The sequence below is a fragment of the Hypanus sabinus genome, chromosome 18 (genome assembly GCF_030144855.1).
Source record: "Hypanus sabinus isolate sHypSab1 chromosome 18, sHypSab1.hap1, whole genome shotgun sequence".
In the NCBI taxonomy this organism is placed as follows: Eukaryota; Metazoa; Chordata; class Chondrichthyes; order Myliobatiformes; family Dasyatidae; genus Hypanus; species Hypanus sabinus.
Genome location: NC_082723.1, coordinates 42,774,347 through 42,795,156, shown reverse-complemented (window position 1 = coordinate 42,795,156; position 20,810 = coordinate 42,774,347). Strand labels below are relative to the sequence as shown.

The window sequence follows — 20,810 nt, the reverse complement described above, 5'->3', positions numbered from 1 at the left end:
TGCACACGAGCTGTTTAATCATCTTCAACTCACAATTGTGGTGAGTTTCATTGTTCACCATTATAAGTAATTTCAAACCTATTCAAAATCAATTGATTAATATCACCATTGAATGATGAGCAGAACAATTTGCTATCATACTTTGTTTTCTTTGATCTTGAAGTAAATTATGCACAGCAGATTGACATTGATTCCTCACAATGTCCTCAAAAGCATTCCAAAATCCAGCCTTCAAAAATGTTTAAATCATTCATATCTTTGTTTAATTCTATCCTGTACACAGTTCTGCTGCTCACTTTCAGAGTTTCAGTGGTTCTTGACTCCAGAAACCAATTTAAAAATCTTCCCTAAACCATCCAAACCATTGTATCACATGCCCTTGCTGAGTTGTCTGACTTCATAACTCCCAGATGAACAAATTTAGACTCGTCTGCCAAGCCCTATCCACCACATCTTTGTGACACCCTTCAGTCATTACATGAGGCTCCTTCAATTTATCTTCTTGAATCACTGATTTGATCCTTCTTATGATATCTGTTCCAATTTCAAAATTCTTTCAGCATCTCCTTCACTGAGCACAAATATTTGATTATATTGTCTAGTTCTTCACAGCTCTGATTCTGTGTAACAATTTGGAATTTCTTTTTCTGTTAACCACATGATGTTACTGTTGGATTAATATCAATGTGATTGCAAGACTTGTATATCTTTCCAATGATCCTTCAAGTTCTTGGCCAGGAGAGATGTGAAAATGTTTAGAATATTAACTGTTACACTTTTGCTATTCAAGGCAGCCATCAGAAAATGATGCTTTCTTAAAAAACATTTATTAAGCAATAGTTTATAAAACCAAAAGGCTGGGTACAATGGCCTTTTGACACTGTGGTGTACCTGTTGTTATATTAAAAATAGATTCATAAATTGAAGATAAGAAGCTCAAAGGATCAATGGCATCAGAGCAAAACTTGTTAAGTGATGATACATGAATTGAGGATAATTCATTTTATAAATCATCTATGTTCTAACCCTCAAAATACTTTATTTCTTCAGTAATACTGACATTCTAATGGAATAAATGAAACCAACACGGAGGGAAAGACAATAAATTATTTGTAATGTTTAAGGGAATATTTGACCTTCAACATAGGTAATATTACTATAGGATGTTATAATGTTTTAAAGCTGTGCTGATAACTTTCACACATTCATTAAAAGAATATTTTGTTCAAGTTTAAAAAAGCAAAGAGTATCTTGAAATAGAAATAGAAACTGCAAAAGGAACCCAATAGATTAGAATAAAGATTGGCCAATGGAAGTTGATTGATCCAGAAATATTCATGTTATATTTGTTAGGATATACGCAGGAGTTATAGAATATAACAAATACTATTTTCAACAGCAACCAGTCTTGAATGTGGATTGCAGATAGGAGTTAAAAGAATTGATGACATCAGAACAATGATCTTCTTGGAGATGCAGTTAGAGGTTGATTGTAAACCAGGAAACACCCCATTGACCTGAGATGTCTGCATATGCATGAATGCAACTAAGAGACAGTGATGATCAACCTAGAATCTAGGGTGACTATAGTGTTGGTATGAATATCTAGGTGTTTGAAAATTATATGTAACTCAACGGAAGCATTGTCAACCCAAAGGATTGAAGTAAACAATGTCATTGTACTATTGAAACTGTATTGAGTTACCATTGATCTTAAGGGTATAAAAATTAGATGCACTTTGAGTTTAAGGGCCTCTTCTAAGAGTGTTTCCAGTATGATGCCCACCTGTTCGGCTGAATAAAGACTATTATGTCCATTAGCTTCAGTGTCTCCCGGTGACTGTTCACAGTCACAACAATGCTCCCCACACATTTTCTCTGATTTGTTGAAAACCCCCTGCATTTTGGGTCTGTTTTTGTCCTGTTCTTTCTATCCATTGCTGTTATGTGTCAAAGCCCAGTTTCACTGTTGAGTATGTGACTACTCCCTGCAGTGGTTCCCAACCTGGGGTCCAAGGACCACTTCTTTAATAATATTGGTCCATGTCATAAGAAAGGTTGGGAACTCCTGCTTTAGAGTGAAGCTCAAGACTAAGGGTTGCTGGGTTTACCTTTAGAACCCTATTATTTCTTTAAGCTATCAACCCTAATCCCTATCAGTTCCTGGAAAAATTAGCAGTTATTTACTGCTTACTAATTATGTAATCTTGGAACATTGCAGCTAGTTCCCTTAATCCTCAGGCCTAGTTCAAGTTTAAGTTGTCATTCAACCACACACACACACACACACGCACACGCGCACGCACACACACACACACACACACGCACACGCGCACGCACACACACACACACACACACGCGCACGCGCACGCACACACACACACACACACACGCACACGCGCACGCACACACACACACACACGCACACGCGCACGCACACACACACACACATACACACACACACACACACACACACAGACACACACACACACACACACAGACACACACACACACACACACACACATACACACACACACACACAGACACACACACAGACACACACACACACACACACACACACACATACACACACACAGACACACACACACACACACACACACGCGCACGCACACACACACACACACACACAGACACACACACAGACACACACACACACACACACACACACATACACACACACACACACACACACACAGACACACACACACACACACACATACACACACACACACACACACACACACACACACACACACAGACACACACACACACACACACACACACAGACACACACACACACACACACACACACACACACACACACACAGACACACACAGACACACACAGACACACACACACACACACACACACACACACACACACAAAACAATGTTCCTCCAGGGACAAGGTGCAAGTTCATACAGTCACACACAGCACATATAGTTATGACAGAACAGTCTCAAAAAATAATATTAGCACAGGTCTCTGAGTGCCATCATCAGAAGTTTGATGGTGCATGGGATGTTGTCCTGGAGCCATGCTTCTGCAAGAACAAGTATGCAACTGTTCCTCATCTATCACTGGTTCAGCAGATGAAGGCAATTCGTCTTGTCTCACTTTGGGTCAGCCGCTGGCAATTCAACTTGTCGTCCGCAGAGTAAACGCCACAGAGCAGCACGGACAGGAAGCGCCAGCCCCTAGCCCAGTGCGTATTCCAACATGCCTGCCGCGCCTCCGCTCTCCCCCACACTGCCTCCAGTGCCTCCTCCCCTGTGCGGCCTTAACAGATGATGCCGTGGCACGAAGTCCTGGTCTGCTCATGCCATGCACCTCCCCTGCCGTCGGTCTTGCCAGTGTACCAGTGAATCAGACATGCTAAGAGTTATATTACCAATGCCTAACAGGGTCTTGTGATCACACAAAAAAAAAAGTTTAAGTCAAACATTCGCACAATTTGATAGGCCCAGAGAGGCCACTACAATCGAGCACACCACCATCTTACTGGATACAAATGATAAGAGTGGAACTAGAAACTCAGACAGATCATAAGAAGAACCGAACTCTTTCTCTGTCAAAACAAAACATTCTTCTTGTACTTTTGTATCTACAGTACGGATTATTTTAATTTAGATCATTCAAAACTTACTGCATTTATTTTAATGCCACTCCTTACAGTTCTCTCCTGACCTCTATGCAGATTGTTTAATTCCTTCACGAAGATTAGACCACCCTTCCTCTCCCTCACCTTCACAGTTGCACCCAGCCCCTTCAACATTTCAACTGAGTGCCCTGATTGAATTCTGGAACTTGGCAAAAGTTCTCAGCACAGACTGAACTTCAAGGGGATTACTTGACTTCCCTTCATGAAATGCCACTAACCAATGGAAATAAATTAGGTGCGAATTGATGCAAGTTCAGAAAAAAAATCTGAACCTTCGACACACTTGGGCTACCACAGTGATTGCAGCCCTACACAGTGAGAGCTGGATTAGTGTATTAAATTGATGTCTGTGTTTGCTGTAAGAATGACCTCCATGTTGATGTTGGCAAGCAGCTTCATTACATTACAATTTTCTGGGCCACAGAAGTGAATCAGACAGTACAGTAGTTTTAATGATCTCGACATACTCCTCCTCTGTGCCTTACTTGGAAAACAAGTGCGTGAGCTGAGGTCTTATTAATTTCCCTTTCAAGCACGCTCTGCATGCTTTGCAGTCCACCTTGCCATAATAAACGATTCGGCTGGCTTCCCAGCATTCACAACGTAATGAGGGTTTACTGTTTTTGATAGATTCTATTCCACTTGGCCAAAAACAATCTCTTGCTCGGCAAATGCTAAGTATCTTTGGTCATTATGTAGATTTGTTTTTAAAGTATGTTTCCTTCCCATATTTACTCTGCTTCTCTCCTCGTATTTTCATCGGGCTAAAATTACGGATGGGATGGTGAAATTTTTTGTGACCATGGTGAGGCTCACACTGCTTAGGAAGCGTGCTGGAGCTTTGCGCTACACAGTTTTGTTCACCTCTTACGTGGCATTCCATGTAGCAGCCTGACTTGTAATCCAATGAATCACTGCCGACTCAGAGAACTGGAATCAATTGACACACTTCCACATAACTCATATCCATGTTCCTTGTGATATGCCTATCCCTGTGGGTTCTGGTGTGTTAGTGAAGTAATACGTGGAGTAATACGCAGGAAACGTGAGGAGCAACATGAGGTGTGCATGATTTATTCACATTTCTTCTCAGGCAATGCACACATGATCTGATTCATCATGTAGTGATGATTTTTTTGCAGTGAGCTGCATACCCTGCAGCCCCTTTCTCTTGAAAGGAGAAAGCATTTGCAACTTTACATGTTTAACCAAATTTTGAATCCCCTTTGTTCTTTATATGTGTACTGCTGTCACTTGTATTGTTTCTGAAGAACCTAGAATCATTACTGATATGCACCTCTTTCTGAAGGTATTGATTCTTTGGTTGTGTTCTTTGTTGTATTTTCTTAAACAATTGTTCAACTGGATTCAAAAAATTTAGTCAAATCTTTACTATTGTCTTGGGATCCTTGCGCAGAAAGGTTGAGAATGCTTGACAAAAATAATTTGAAATCCCTGATTTACTAATATCCAAACCTTCAAAGTACAGTTATTGTCAAACTACGAGGGGTGATTGATAAATTTGTAGCCTAAGGTAGAAGGAGTCAATTTTAAAAAACCTAGCACATCTATTTTTCAACATAGTCCCCTCCTACATTTACACACTTAGTCCAGTAGAAGTCCATCTCCTTCTACCTTAGACCACCTGATGAGGTATTAACTGATAAGTTATTAACTTCAAACTTCCTGCATAATCACTCAAAGAGTTGAACTGCATGTGCATGTAACGAGAGCTGTATAACTCATCTCCTGTGCCACACACGAAATGCTGGTGGAACGCAGCAGGTCAGGCAGCATCTATAGGGAGATGATCTGTTGACATTTCGGGATGAGACAAAAGGTCTCAGCCCGAAACGTCAACAGCGCTTCTCCCTATAGATACTGCCTGACCTGCTGCGTTCCACCAGCATTTTGTGTGTGTTGCTTGAATTTCCAGCATCTGCAGATTTCCTCGTGTTTGCCTAACTCATCTCCTTCTACCTTAGGCCACAAACTTATCAATCACCCCTGCTGTGGACACTTTCTGGAGGTCCAAGATCTGTATGCTCCACAACTGCTGGACTAAGTGTGTAAATGTAGGAGCAGACTATGTTGAAAAACAAATGTGCTAAGTTTTCTAAAATACACTCCTTCTACCTTGCGCCATGAACATATCAATCACCCCTTGTACAACCCTGAGATTCATTTTCCCCACAGACAGCCATGAAACAAAGAAAACCATGGAACCCATTCAAAGAAGAACACCAAACCACACTCCCCACATGCAAAAAAAAACACACACGCACTCATTGCACAAATGGGAACAAAAAAAGCAAAAAAAAAAAGAATATAAAACACAAAATCAGAAGAGTCCAAGCATACGTGATTATTCCTAGAGCTCTACAACTCCACACCTGTCCTATGTGCCTTGTAGCACATCTGCCTGGTGGTCCCTTAACATAAACCTGATCCATTAATCTGAATCTCCTGCTTCCATAGCCAGTGTCATTGACACACCTCGTTTCAGCTGCCTTTCTTCCACCTTCCAGATTATGATAAACCAGGTTCATTCGTGTCTCTTGGCTTTTGTGCACCAGCGTTTTTTCAGGAGTGCATCTTATCATGGAGGTCAATCAGTAGCTCTGAAGAAAATTAGTGCTTCTTTGTAAGACCTATCTGGCTTCTATTTCCACTGTACTTACTGGTCACACAGCTTCTTGAGGCTGCCTTTGTAAGGAATTCTGAGGTGATGCTTGTTTCACATTGAAATAACCCAAATTGAGGGACATTATCTTCTCACTAAGACCATGTGTCACAAACTTGGATCTGATGTACTCACTTGTGTGGTCAGTAGTAGTTCAAGGATTCACATGTTCTTACCCCCACCCTTTTTGTATGGTTTAACAAACAGTCTGCTGGAGAATGTTAACAGTTTGAATACAATCTGTGTGGGGGGGGGGGTGAGAATCAGGTTAAAGAAGGGGTTCCCAAACAGGGGTCCATGGGACCCCTCAGTTAGTCGCAGGGGTCCATGGCATAGAAAATGTTGTGAACCCCTGTGGTAAAGGATTGTTGATGATCTGGTTGGAAACTCTGCATCAATGAGGCTGTAGTTGCAGAAACTGTGGATGAAAGTCCAAGAATGGCCAGCAAACATTGAGGGTCAGTGACAAACTAAAGAGCATGTCTAACAAGATCCTGATAGAATTTTGTGTTTATGGAAATGATTCCCAGAGTGTCTTTTTTTTTCACTTGAAGAAAGATTTTCTGGCTCATTTTTAATTTGTAGAATGCAAAGATAATGGGCTTTACTTGGCTAATGTACGTAACATGTCTTCATAACTAAGAACATTGTAAACAAGCTTTAATATGACGTACACCAGGGACACTCACTCAGAAAACTTTTTTTACGGAAATTTTGTTTACTGTTGTTCTCTCCACATCACACTTGTTCAGCTTTCATCAGCAGTCGATGCAACTTTGGGATTGTTAAGACAGCCATCAGAAACCCACTAGAAAGCCATTCAACCTTACCCTGGAAAGCCCAAAGTTTGAAGTCTTCAGGTTTCTGTGTCACCATGGCGACTAAAAACTATGACCCCTACACTGATAGGTGAAGGCAGGGGCAAGTTAGTTTAGTAAGTTACCACAAAATTTCAGAAAATGTTTAATCGACTTTTTCCACCAAACCTCAGTGAAACACAGAGGCTTGTGCTTCCAATAGGTAACTGAAATGCCACTTTCTTAGAAGAGAAGTAATTTCGTTGATGAACAACCTCTTCTCATAATTTTCACATTTCAGACCGGTATTACGTAGAGAAATTCTTTCTCTCATATTCTTCAGTGCCGAACTTGATTGATATCTTGGAGCAAGTTGTGTTCTTTACTGAGTGACCAGAAAAAAGAAAACTCGAAGGAAGGTCTGTCTCTGCATGCAGCTCACCTATTTTTATTGACTATTTTGCCTATTGCAGAGTAGGCCACTAGATGGAGCACTTTGCAGTGGAAGGAATGTTTATTGCAATGGAAGGATTCCATGGTTCCCTCCTTAAGGAGAAAGACCTTATGTCTGTGATACTGCAGACGGTAACCAAGGAGGACCATGCAGTGTAAGACAGTAAATGTGCCAGTGGATGGCAGCAATAGAGGGTATTGCGGATTGTGGCAGAGGTGTGTTCAGTTGAACATTTCTGGGCTAAGGAACCAATCTTGTCACACTCCGCTCGTAAGAAATGGGGTGAACATTCTCTTGTTCAAAATGTAAGTGGTGATATTAATGGAATTTCTTTTTCTTAGAGAAAGCAATGAAAATAATTTGTTTTGTTCAGAATGGAAGAAACAGAGACATCTTAAAGAAGTGTGTGAAAGAATTCAACAAAGCGATCATTGGGAATAGTTTGGAATATTACCATCTGCTACTGTCTGGTATGGAGGCTCCAATGCACAGGATCGCAAGAGGCTGCAAAGGGTTAGATCATAAGGCAGGAGCTTTTCGGCCCATTAAGTCCGCCATTCTGCCATGGAGTACACTCGATGGACCAAATGGCCTAATTCTGGTCCTATGTCTCATGGTCTTGTGGCCTTATCATGGCTAATTTATTATCCTTCTAGACCCCAGACTCAGCCATCGCCATCACAGGCAACCCCACCATCAAGGACATCTTCAAGAGATGGAGCCTCAAGAAGGTGCCGTCTATCATTAAGAGCCGTCACCACCCAGGGCAACCTCTGTCCTTTTTATTGTCATTATGGAGGAGGTACGGGAGCCTGAAGATGCACACTTAATGCTTTAGGAACAGCTTCTTCCCTTTTGCCGTTAGATTTCTGAATGGTCCGTGAACCCCACCTCGTTATTCCTCCTCGGCACAATCGGCTTTATTTTTACTGTAACCTATCTTTTATTTTATGTCGTGCACTCTACTGCCACAATGCTACGCATTTCACAACATACGTCAATGATAATAAGCCTGATTCTGATCTGTGTGTCTCGCACTGGACAAGCTTCAAACATTTCAGACTCAGCTCATTCCAATTATTTATGGAAGGAAATTGCTCGTCTGGTGTTGGGCCTTGTTACTAAGCAGCAGGTTCTACATTGTGCCTGTATTCCTTGTTATGGAAACATTCCCAGAATTCTTGTACGTATTTTCCACTTTTTCACTGATTGGTTCTTTCAGACATTCTTGGGAAGGATGCATCTGGAAAGGTAGTTAATGCAGCAGAGGAGATGATTATCAAAACCTCTGGTTAAACGGCGGATAATGGATGAATCAGACTGAGATCACCAGCCACTGAACGAGGCTATTCAGTCCATCAGACCCATGCTATCTTTGTGCAGAGCAATCCATTAGTCACCAGCCTCTCTCCTTACTTCCTTCTAGCCCCGCAGCTGATTATGTCCATTGCCTTTGAGACTTTTGCCACTGGTCTCCACTAAGGAATAGTCTGCTGTAGTCAACTAAGCTACAATTTTTTTTATATATAGATGGAGTAAGGAGCTGTAGCACAAAACAACAAATAAACAGCACCCAATGTCGGGGTAGGACCTGGGTCGCCGGCCCTGTGAAGTGGTAGCGGTGGTGGCTTGAGAATTGTTGTTGATTCCTCTCTTGTCTCAAATGTTGCTGGATTGACTGCTGCTCCAGTTGCTATTCCTCCCTAATCCATGTTATGAGAGCGTTAGATAGGGTAAACTGAGACCAGGTGAGAGGCAGAGGTCATGGGTCAAGGGTGAAAGGTGAAATGGTTAAGGGGATTGGGAGAGGGAAATTCTCCACTCAGAGGGTGGTGAGAGTGTGGTATAAGCAACCAGTGGAAGTGCTGGATGTGGGCTCAATTTTAGCTTTTAACAGAAATTTGGAATGGTATATGAATGGGAGGGGGGTGGAGGGTTATGGTCTGTGTGCAGGTCAATGGGGCTTGGCAGAATAATAGTTCAGCATGAACTAGGTAGGATGAAGGGCTTGTTTCTCTGCTGTGTATGACGCTGTGTATTCTATGTCAGAGAAGTGGTCCACCAACTTAATACGCAGTTCATTCTTGACAAAAAAATGATTGTGGTCATTGAGTCCTGCCGAAGGGTTTGAGCCCAGGGCATTGATTGTACGTTTTTCCACAGATGCTGCCCGACCTGCTGAGTGCCTCCAACGTTTTGTGTGTGTTGCTTGGATTTTCAGCATCTGCAGATCTTCTCTTGCTTGTGGTTATTCTACTACTTGCAGCTGAGAACTCACCCCTAAATCCCTCCTGCTGGCCTCCCATAGCCCCAACACTTGGCACCAGACCTCATCCCTACAGTTAAAGGGTACCTTTAATTTCCCGATACATTTGAAGGTTGAAGGTGTGGACAGTAGTGGTCGTGTGTAGTTGGAGAAAGCATTTAATTGAACAGTCCGTGAGTCCATCTGAGCCTCATCATCTCCACAGTCAAAGGAAAGCTTCAGTAAAGAAACCCCAAGGGTTGTTGTTTGAAGTTTGCATTTGCATAAATGCACATTTCCACATTTTGCACAATATTTTCCTTCACTGCAGAGGATGCACATATAGCACCATGCCTCATCAGCCAAAATGTCTCGCCCAACAAATTGCAGGACCTTCTGGGATTATCCATCCCCTGACATCATCTTTCCTCGTGCTCTCTTGTTTGCTTTGATATTTTGCTCTGTCCTGCCTGCAGATGTAATCAGAGTGAGGCAAACCACTGCGCGATGCCAGGATTCAATAAAGACCCTTTTTGTTTAAATAGTTATATTTCTTTTTTTTTTAAACTCTTTTTTTTTGACTAGGGTCTCTGTGGGGAAGTTATAAACTGTAGGCTAGGCTGCTGTTAGTTAATAGGAGCGTGCTTTTTGACTGAAAAACACGAAAGGAGGAAAGAGTTGGATGAAGCCTCTTGCTCTGCCCACTGAATCTGCCTCCAATTTCATAATGAATTCCGGCACTCACCACACCCAAGCCCTGCTAAGAGATGAGTGTGAGCGTACCTACACTTATTGGATCTTGTCCCTCAATTATTGAATGGCATTTGCGCTGAACAGATATATTGCATACATTCAGCAGCTGGGAGATTTTTGAGGTTTACCAGTGAACATTTCTCTCTCTCTAAGTACTAGTGGGTCCCTAATTAAGCCCCCGTGTCCAATTGGCAAGCTTGGAGAGGTACACGGTGGGGGTGTTGTTAGCTGCAACTATCTGTTATCCATATGTCTCGGAGAACATATGAGAACAGCCGAGTGAGATTTTACACATGACTTTGTCTTCCGAGAAAGAAGTTAAGAAGCAGAATCCAATTGAGAATTAGACGTGTGTGTGTGTGTGTGTGTGTGTTTTTGAAGTCTCCAAATGAAAACATTGTAGAATTGTGTGTAAATAATTAAGAATGGTTGAAGAGCAGTGGTGACCAGGCACTACTGATGTATTGATTTTCAACAATTGCCATTGATTCGGAATGATTCCTGCAGGACTGACATCACATCAACCTGGAAGGAGAGATCAGTTATATTATTTGATCTTGAGGGCATAAATAATGCTTAAATACTGAGCATCTCAACTTTACATGATCAGCTTTTCAATTTATGGGCAGAGATGTCGTCAGCTTGCAAGAAATACCAATTAATAACTTGGGAAGTTGGAAGTTAATGTCTCCATATCTCAACTCTATTTGTCCCTCTTGGTTCTGTCTCTTCCTACCTACATCTGTGACACTTCACAGGCTCTCAATCACTTCAGTCGTTTTAGATTCCCTGGCCCTGATCATCTTATTTTCACTATGGACATCCAGTCCCTTTACACTACTATCCCCCATCAGAAAGGCCTTAAAGCTCTCAGTTTCTTTCTGAACAGACCTACCCAGTTCCCCTCCACCACCACTCTCCTTCATCTGAAAGAACTTGTTCTCACCATCAAAAATCTCTTTTTCGGCTTCTAACTCTTTCTCCAAACCCAAGGTGTAGCCACGGGAACCCACATAGGCCCCACTTATGCCTTTCTTTTTGGCAGCTACTTGGACCAGTCCATGTTCCAAGCCTAAACCAGTAACACTCCTCAATTCTTTCGATGCCACATAGACAGTTGCATTAGTGCTGCTTTGGGCACCCATGATGAACTCATTAATTTCATCAGCTTCGCCTCTACCCTGCCCTTAAATTTCTTTTCATCTGATCCTTCTCTGACACCTCTCTCCCCCTTCTCAATCTTTCTGTCTCCATCTCTGGAGATAGACTATCTACTGATATCTTTTATAAACCTTTTGACTCTCACAACTATCTTGACGTCTTCCCACATTGTCATGTAAGAATTCTATTCCCTTTTCTCTCTTCCACTCCCTCTGCCGCATCTGTTCTCAGGATGAGGCCTTCCTTTCCAGAACATCAGAGATGTCCTTCTTCAAAAAACAGCCTTTCCCTTTCCGCACTATCAAGCTGCCCCCTGCTTCATTTCCCACACATCTACCCTCGTCCTATTCTCCACCACATTTACAATGATACAGTTCTCCACGAGCCTCCAAATCCAGCACTTAATTCTCTGAAACATCCACCATCTACAAAGGGAATCCTACTACTAAGTATTTCATTCCTTCCCTGCCCCTCCTGCACTCTCAGCTTTATGTAGAGAATGTTCTCCGCTTGACTCACTTGTCCACTCGTTCCATTCCGCTGATCTTCCTCCCGGCCACTGCCCCTGCAAGTGGGGTGACTACAACACCTGCCCCAACACCTCCTCTTTCACCACTATTCAGAGCCCCAAGCAGGCCTTCCAGGTTTGGCGACACTTCACGTGCGAGACTGTCAGGACCGTTTTACTTTATCCAGTGCTCTTGGTGCAGCCTCTTCTACGTTGGCAAGACTCAATGTAGAGTAGGGGACCATGTTGTTGAGTATCTTCACTCCATCTGCCACAAATGGAGAGATTCCCTGGTGACCACCAAATTTGGTTCGACTTCCCATTCTCATTCCAACATGGCGGTGCATGACCACCTTTACTGCCTCGATGAGGCTGCTCTCAGATTTGAGGAGCAACATCTCATATTTTGTCTGGGGAGCCTCCAAACTAACAGCTTAAACATCAATTTCTCTATTTTCGATTAATTTCTCCCCACTCCCCCTCTCTCTTTTTTCATTCCCCATTCTGATTTCCCTCTCAACCTTCCTCTTCTCCTCACCTGCCCATCACCTAACTTCCACCTGTCACCTTCCAGCTTTTTTTACTTCATTCCCCTCCTCCCACACCCACCCACCTACCCCCTTCATCTGAGTTCTCCTATCAGCTCCAGCTTGTATTCCTTCCACATCTCCCACCTTCTTGGTCTGGCTTCTGCCGCCCTCCCTCCAGTTCTGATGACGTGTTTCAACCGGAAATTTTGACTGCTTATTTCCCTTCTTCGAGGTCGTCTGACTTGCTGAGTTGTACACGATGCTCAAGATTTCCAGCATCTGCAGAATCTCTTGCAGATATAAATATGGGTTTTTGTTGTTTTTCACACGTTCAGGGAGCAAGTCAGATCTCTCATTAAACATAAACTGTTGGCAGCCTGAACCAATCCTGTCAGTAAGGAATGTCTGTAATAGGACGATTTGAAATTAGGACGTTTCGCTGCAAGACAAGTCTGATGAGTTGGTAATAGTAGGATGTGCTTGCCAGGGTGGACTAATGCATGCATGTGGGGAAAAAAGGAACAGAAATGGTAAATGCTAGAGAAGCTAAGCAGGTCAGGCAGCAACTGTGACAAAGGAGTTAGTCAATGTTTCTGAATAACATATGCAAAATAATGGAGGAACTCAGCAGGTCAGGCAGCATCTAGAGAAAGGAATAAACAATAGCCATTTCGGGCTGAGACCCTTCATCAAGACAGTAAATGTTTTCATCTAAAGGCAGTGCTTCAGCTAAAGTGTTTCAAATCTGAAACATTTACTGTTTCTCTTTCCACAGATGCTGCTTAACTTTTTCCAGTGTTTTGTTTGAGATTTCCAGCATCTCTGTTTTTTCATTTTCATATTTTCTGTTGTCTTCTGTCGAAATGTGTTGCTTAACTGTGATCCTTAGAACTTAATCCAATTATTCTGATTTTATTTCTATACTTTCTTATTTGTCTCTGAGTGATCGTCACAAGTTAGGAGAAAATACTCCTTCATCTGCAAAGTCATTGCAATGGTTTGCTGAAAGTAAGGTGTTGATGTGTCCATGTCATTGCTTTGCTGTTACAATGAACATGGTACTCTTATATATTCAGTTTACAGAATAACAGGAGCTCCAGATATTTGTAAAGTACTTTCACCCTGATATTCAGTTCTTCATGTAAGTGGGATGAGGTATTTTATTTTTGTTATAGATTTCCCTGAATCACTGTTAATATTGTTTTTAATTACAGTCAATAATACTATAGTACAGAAACAACACACATAAAATGCTGGAGGAACTCTGCAGGTCAGGCAGCATCAATGGAAAAGAGTAAACAGTCAATGTTTCAGGCCGAGATCCTTCCTCAGGACAGATGTTGGAAATCTCAAAAAATATCAGAAAAATATCTTTAAAAGGTTGCAAGTTCAGCAGCGTCTGTGAAAAGAGACGCAGTAAACACTTCAGGTTTTAAATGCTTTAGATGAGGCACTGTCCTTTGGTTGAAACATTATCTGTCTTTTGGAAGTGTCTCAGCCTGAAATGTCGCCTGTTTATTCACTTCCATAGATGCCGCCTGAGCTGCTGAGTACCTTCACCATTTTCTATGTGTTGTTTTCAATTTCCAGCATTCGCAGACATTCTTGTGTTTACTATAGAACAACATTCAGAAAGAAAAAATGCAGGATATCAAAACGCTTCATGAATTTTGAGATATTCCAAACGTAGCAGGGATCAGAAATTTATGAGATATTACTCTACCTTTTGAAAGAAGTAGTTATTGGATCTGTGTTAGTTGTCGAGATTTGAAGAGCTGTTAACATGGGGTTACTCAAAAACAAGCTTAGTCAAAATGGAGAATAGTCTGACTTAAACGCATGAGGAAATTAATAGCACAGGGGAGGTAAATGAAAGGGGAGTTATGCTACACTATCAAGGTCATTTTTGAAGTTAGGGCAATAAAGCTTTAATAGTAAACATCTGTTTGAGGAAATCAAAGTGTTGAATGTATTGGTATTTAATTCCCAGGCTCCCATCATAGTCAAGAAAGCATGAATTCCAAAACTAGTCACATAATTCCTGATTGCTTCCTACTCTCTAGGAATCATGTGCATTTGACTTGATGAATAATGTTTCTATTGTGGATCTTTTGCACGGACTTCAGGGGAATGTTATGGATTTCAAGTGGTGGCAAAATCAGAGAATTGATTGATGAAATGTAAATACCATCAAGCCGCAAATTTATCCCACACTGGCAGCTCATTACCTCTATCCCAGGCTCGAAGACATTTGTTTATATAAGATAAATGGCTGCAGCCTATTCTTAAGGAAACAGTGTTGCTGGCCTCTGACAGTTGAACTGTAAGCTGGAAGTCTTCTCTCCCCTCCATTTTTGTAATTGCCTTTATAGTTGTAAATAGTTGTATGCCAATTATTAAACACACAAAATATGCTTTCAATTTTAAACATGGTGATATGTGGCCACACACAGTAAAATAGAACAAAATAAATGTACACCACACACACACACACACACACACACACACACACACACACACACACACACACACACACACACACACACACACACACACACACACACACACACACACACACACACACACACACACACACACACACACACACACACACTCCGCATTTGTTGGAGACTGAAAAACACCATTAGAAATATTGAATGTTGTTTTATAAATTTGGTTAAAAGTAAACTAAAGGAATGAAAGAAAAAGGATAACCCAGTTTTCCCCTAAGTCCTCGCCCCCATTGCAGAGGAGCAGCCTGTGAAAATGTCAGAGCTGCTTTGCGTGATGCATATCAAGAAGCTTTTGTTAGTCAATGCTTATTTTAACTCATTTGCTTCTCCCCTCTGTTGTGTATTTTTTTTATTTTAACAGGTGAATCTTTGAGCTTTGCTGATGACCTTCTTTCAGGCCTGGGGTCCTCCTGCGTGGTGGTAGGGAAAAACCATGAACTTGCCTCAGAATTGACCACATACTCCTTAATTTTCAAGTGCCTGGAACCAGACAGCTTTTACAAGTAAGCAACTGCAACTGTTAATTACACATTGCATGTGTAGGTACACAGGTAGAGACACTGGGATTGCCAACTCTGATTGGGTGTATTTATGAAGGTCTCACCCTATGAATTTTCATCCACTTCTCCTGCCATTGAATGACCTGTGCCTGGCATCACCAATTGGGGGCAAGTAAAGTTTTTCTGAAGTAATTGGATTAATCTTGATAGTTTATTTTTCTTTCCTGGATCTCTGATAGGTAATGCAATTTTTTTTTAATTCTTGGGTTGCATGAAGATTACTTCAAATTTCAGACATTCCTGGATTTCCCTGCAGTGAAGCAAAGATACTTTATATTTATAAATGGGATCTTTCAAACAATATTTAGTGGTGATTTAAAATAAAGTTTGTGGATGAAAAAAGGTATAGAAGGAAACAAATGTTAACAAACTTGTGATTTGCTGCAATTAGTTTGTACAAACAATTCACAAACTACAGCATTTCTTCTTTAATGATAATTTTTCTTTATCAGGAAGGATGTTTTATGTTTGGTTTGTTTTTCTTAATACAGGGGTCTGTCAAGTCTTGGCAGACAGTGTTTAACACCTCTACGAGGTGCTTTTTATTTTGCTCTCTGCCCGACAGTAGCAGAAGTCGCAGCTGAACAAATTTCAGTGATATACCCTTGTGTTTATTCCTTTTGCTGCTGGGTGATTGAATTCTACAGCGGTGTTTGACATGAGAAGGTTTGTGTTTGATGAGTCCCATGTTTCCTGCCAGCTTTCCTCATGTTTACAAACGAGTAAATTCTCAGCCTCTCTTTGCCATGGCCAGATATAAAAACAAATCACCAACAATGGGGTTATTTTTCCTGTTCGCCTTTCGAAGTTCTCACTGGGACATTTTTGTTCTTATTCCTTCGTTGCCTCATCAAAGTTGCTCACCGAATTGCTCAGCTAGGTTTTGAAGTATTAGCCCAAGAAGCTTATGATTGATTCTTGTGTTTGACGGAAAATGTGTGCCTTCCAAGTCCTCTGTAAAAAGTTTGGAAAGTTTTCAAACTATTTCTGAATTAATCGTGGAGAACTGGAAATGCAAGTCTTTAAATTCCATGGCAGGATCATCCTTTTACACAGGGTATTTACCTGAATGATCTACTGTGCTCTTCCAAAGCTTTTAATATTGCTAAACCGAGTTTTGCTATAATGCCAAATTCATATCATTGCTATCTAAGGTCAGTGTAACTACATCAGTGTTTTCCAGCACACTGAAGCATAACTGTGAAAGTGCAGCGACAAATTTATTCAATGGAGGATTTTTGCTTGTATTGCAAACCATTTTCCTCATATTGAAACAGTGACAAGTAATTTGTAATATTTGATGTAATAATATAATTATGTTACTTGTTACTACGTTAAGCCTGCTTCTGGATGTCTAAAATCTTCTCTAGTCATTTGGCAAGGATCTGCTTAACATCAGTTTCACTGGTCCCCTCTGTAATCTTGGAATCTTGGAAGTGATACTTGAGGCTGATAGATTTCAAAGCCTATATTTCTGATGTGAAAGTCTGGAGCTTGTTAATGATATATTGCAGCTCAGGAGACACACAGGATAACTGAAGCTTTAGATTCTGTGGTTAAACACAACCAAGCTCGTTTTTCACTTCCACCTTCAGAAGAAACCCAGCGAGACTGGGAAATATCGTTGGCATTGCACTTCAGGAGCGACGTGCACATAAATATTTTTTCTGTTAATATAACAGAAACTTCATACACTTCCAGTGCTTAACTGGCCACCCTAATATACATTTGACCTATAGCCACTCACACCATTAGACGCCAAAGGGCAAGGAATGGTGAGGTCAGCGGGGAAAGCTACAAAAGCATTTCATTTCAAAACTTGCAAGAATTTCTCCTTAACTTTTGGCAAAAAATTCCATTTTATTTACCAGTACCCATTTAAAACTACAATCCATGAATCAATAGTCTACATTATCTGTGATGTATTAACAAGACAGTAATATATAGTTGTATCAAAATGCATTAAGGAAGCTAGGTGGTTAATTTACTGGATCAGTATCTAAAGGTCTGGACATGAGTTCGACTCCCACCAAAGCAGCTGGGGAATTTAAATTCAAAATAAGCTATTTAAGTAAGCCTGGAGATAAGAAAGTGTGCTTCTGTGTTCTTTTGTTGGGAATGTTTTACATTGATGTTTCTGGCATCAGCTTTTCAAACCAGTTTATGAACTAGCTATTCATTGTAATAATAACACACTTGGTAAAAATCATATATTACATTTGTTGATGGGATTCTGTTCATATACTGATGAAGGCAATATGTCTTTGAAGGAAATCTCATTCGGGATAAGGTGATCCACCTAGAAGTGTCATGTTTATTCAGTTATAAGTCAATCCAAAGTACTAGTAAAGACAAGACAATGTACAGCAGTGCAGTAGTAGTAGTGCAATCACTCAAATCGAGCATGAAGTTCTCCTAAAGGGTTGTCTGTTGGTGGGTCCTCAGTGGATTTGAAGCTGATCTGGATCCTCATATTCTGGTGCCATGTGGGCAAAAGTAAGACATGATTGAGGTTAGTTCTTGGGTAAGCAGGCAATGTAAGGATAATGGAAATGGGTCAAGGTGAGGTCCAAGGTAATGCATTCGTAAAGGTCAATGTGTTGGACTTTGAAAGATGATGGAAATACTATTCCAGAGGTAAATGCAATACGAGAAAGTGTCAACAGTGCATTTGACAAAAGAAAGAGTGCATAAGAATGCAAGGAAGTATGTCTCTAAAGATAGAAAGATTGCCCTGGTTAGCTTTTGGATAAAGCAGAATTAAGACTTGATAATCAAGCAATTTTCATGCAATCTAATGTCTACACTTGTAGTTATTAAAAAACATTGCTCCAAACTTCAGGAACACATTTTTGTTGGCAGTTCATACCCCAAGTTCTAGGCTGGGGACAGGTGTACAGAGAGAGAAAGATTGAAAATTGGCGATTATTGGACCAGTTGGGATCTGAGTCCAGTGTTGTCATCAGTCATTGGATGACCAACGGTGTTTGTTGGGAAGTGGGGTATGATGGCGCTGGGTTCCCTGTCCACAAAGCCCTAAACTCAAAAGATTTTAAGCCCGAACTGATATAGATACTTATGGGTACCTTCTCTATAAGGAGATTATCCACCTCCACTTCAAGATTAGCTTACTTCCCTGTCTAGTCTGTGTGGCGAGGTCTAGCTGCGAACAACCACTCAAGGTGGAGATACTTCCAGCAATTGAAGATGTTTATAAACAGTTTATTTTATTTTTAATGATCCCATTTTTTAATTTTTAGATAGTTTTTAATACACCTTTAGCACTAACACAGGATTTCTAATTTATAAATGATTTCCTAATTATGGAAAATTTACAAACTAGAAAGGATTTCTGAGCACAAGTACAATTCTTGTGAACCTACCAACAAGTTTCAGTTGAGCAAGTCATCCATTACAGAAATCAAAGACTGAGCAATGAATTCTACTTCTTCTTTCTGTCATTCTCCTTGTCATTGCTAACAATCAGTCTCCAATGCATCCAAATAATACTGTTCTGCTACTATGTGACATTATCTGCATGTGATGTTTTACAGATGCGGGATAAAGTATTTTATGCAAATGGTCTAAAAGCTTCTGAGGACTATAGTGCAAGTTTGTTGTAGTATTCTGGCTTATGTAGGCCAATTAACATAACCCCATTGTCTTCCGCTTGGCTAATGCCGACAAAAATCTTGTGGTCACTTCACTTTTCAAACCACATCTCTTAGCAGCCAGCCCAGATGTCCTTTTAGTTTCAAATTACTGCTTGTATTTTACATTAAGAACCAAAGACTGGCTCTTATTTGCAAATAGAAGCTGAGCACCAAATGCTTGCTAGGAGTTTAACTTAGTCACAAACAACTCTGACCCTTGAGAAAAGTCATGATGCTGTAGTAGAAAGCTGAGGTTAGTAACAAGCCTTTCAGGCCCTGAAAAGTAAACATCCATTACAAGGTGCGCTTACCCTTCCAGGCAGTGATCAGGATCAGGGCCTGAATAAGTAAGTGCTGGTGTTTTGGTGTAGATGTTGGAGAGTAGTAGGAGCCGAGGACTGTAAAAAACAAGGCCTCAGGTTCCTCAGGCAATTGTTGAGCAGGGATCTGGAGGCCACAGGATGGAAGGATTCAAGGATCTCCCTGTTGAGCCAGGGAGATCAACGGCCCACAGTGATTACATCTGTACCCTGGTAGAGATGTAAGGGAGACCTATGGTTTTGTAAAAGTTAACAGATTAAGTATAGGGATTTTTCCCAATGTCCCAGGCCAATGAAGCTCTGTGAAGAGCCTGCTATCCCAGGAATACCCAACAATGATTATTCCCTAATTTCCCCTGCACTGGTCCAAAGGAAGTGTTACATAGAGAATGATATAATTCAAAGCATGCATGAAATGGATATCATGTCAGCTGCCTACGTGCTCCCATGCTGGTTGGTGCCCAGTTCAGTCTCTGGAGTGACATGAAATAACTGGCTTATTGTGCTTCACCCTAAAGTGGATCAAACTCAGTCAAACAGCGCTGAACAAAGCGACGCTGCACAATTACTTTTCAAGGCCTCTCTTCCTCAACCATTTCTTTTCCTTTGTTTTTCTTTCAGAAGGTAATTTCAGTTCTGTCGGGCTTTCAATTCTGAGCCCCTTTAATGTAAACACGTAAACCACAGAAAAGTAGTCACTTGATACATGATGCACTTCTTTGTTTGTATCAGGTGTACCTGTTCCAAGTTTTAATTCATCCACAATAATAACGACAAAGCAAAATATCAAGCTGCTGGAAGAACCCAACTATGCAGATAAAGGTGTTGTTGACCCAAAACGATGAGCATCCATTTCTCTCCACTGACGCTGCCTGATTCAGTTCATCCAGCAGTTTGCTTTCTGCACGAGATTCTAGCTTCTGAAATCTCCTGGCTCTCCAGAGACAAA

The 20,810-nt window shown here is 41.0% G+C and overlaps 1 protein-coding gene across 7 annotated transcripts in view; it reads left to right on the top strand.

The window, feature by feature from the left end:
- LOC132407564 (astrotactin-2-like) overlaps window positions 1-20,810 on the top strand; it is a 1,730,264-nt gene that overhangs the window by 1,550,942 nt on the left and 158,512 nt on the right. For all 7 annotated transcript variants that reach the window (XM_059994285.1, XM_059994284.1, XM_059994283.1 and 4 more), the window contains one exon: window positions 15,690-15,831. In XM_059994285.1, the coding sequence (XP_059850268.1) occupies window positions 15,690-15,831 (142 nt within the window). The remainder of the gene's footprint in view (window positions 1-15,689; window positions 15,832-20,810) is intronic.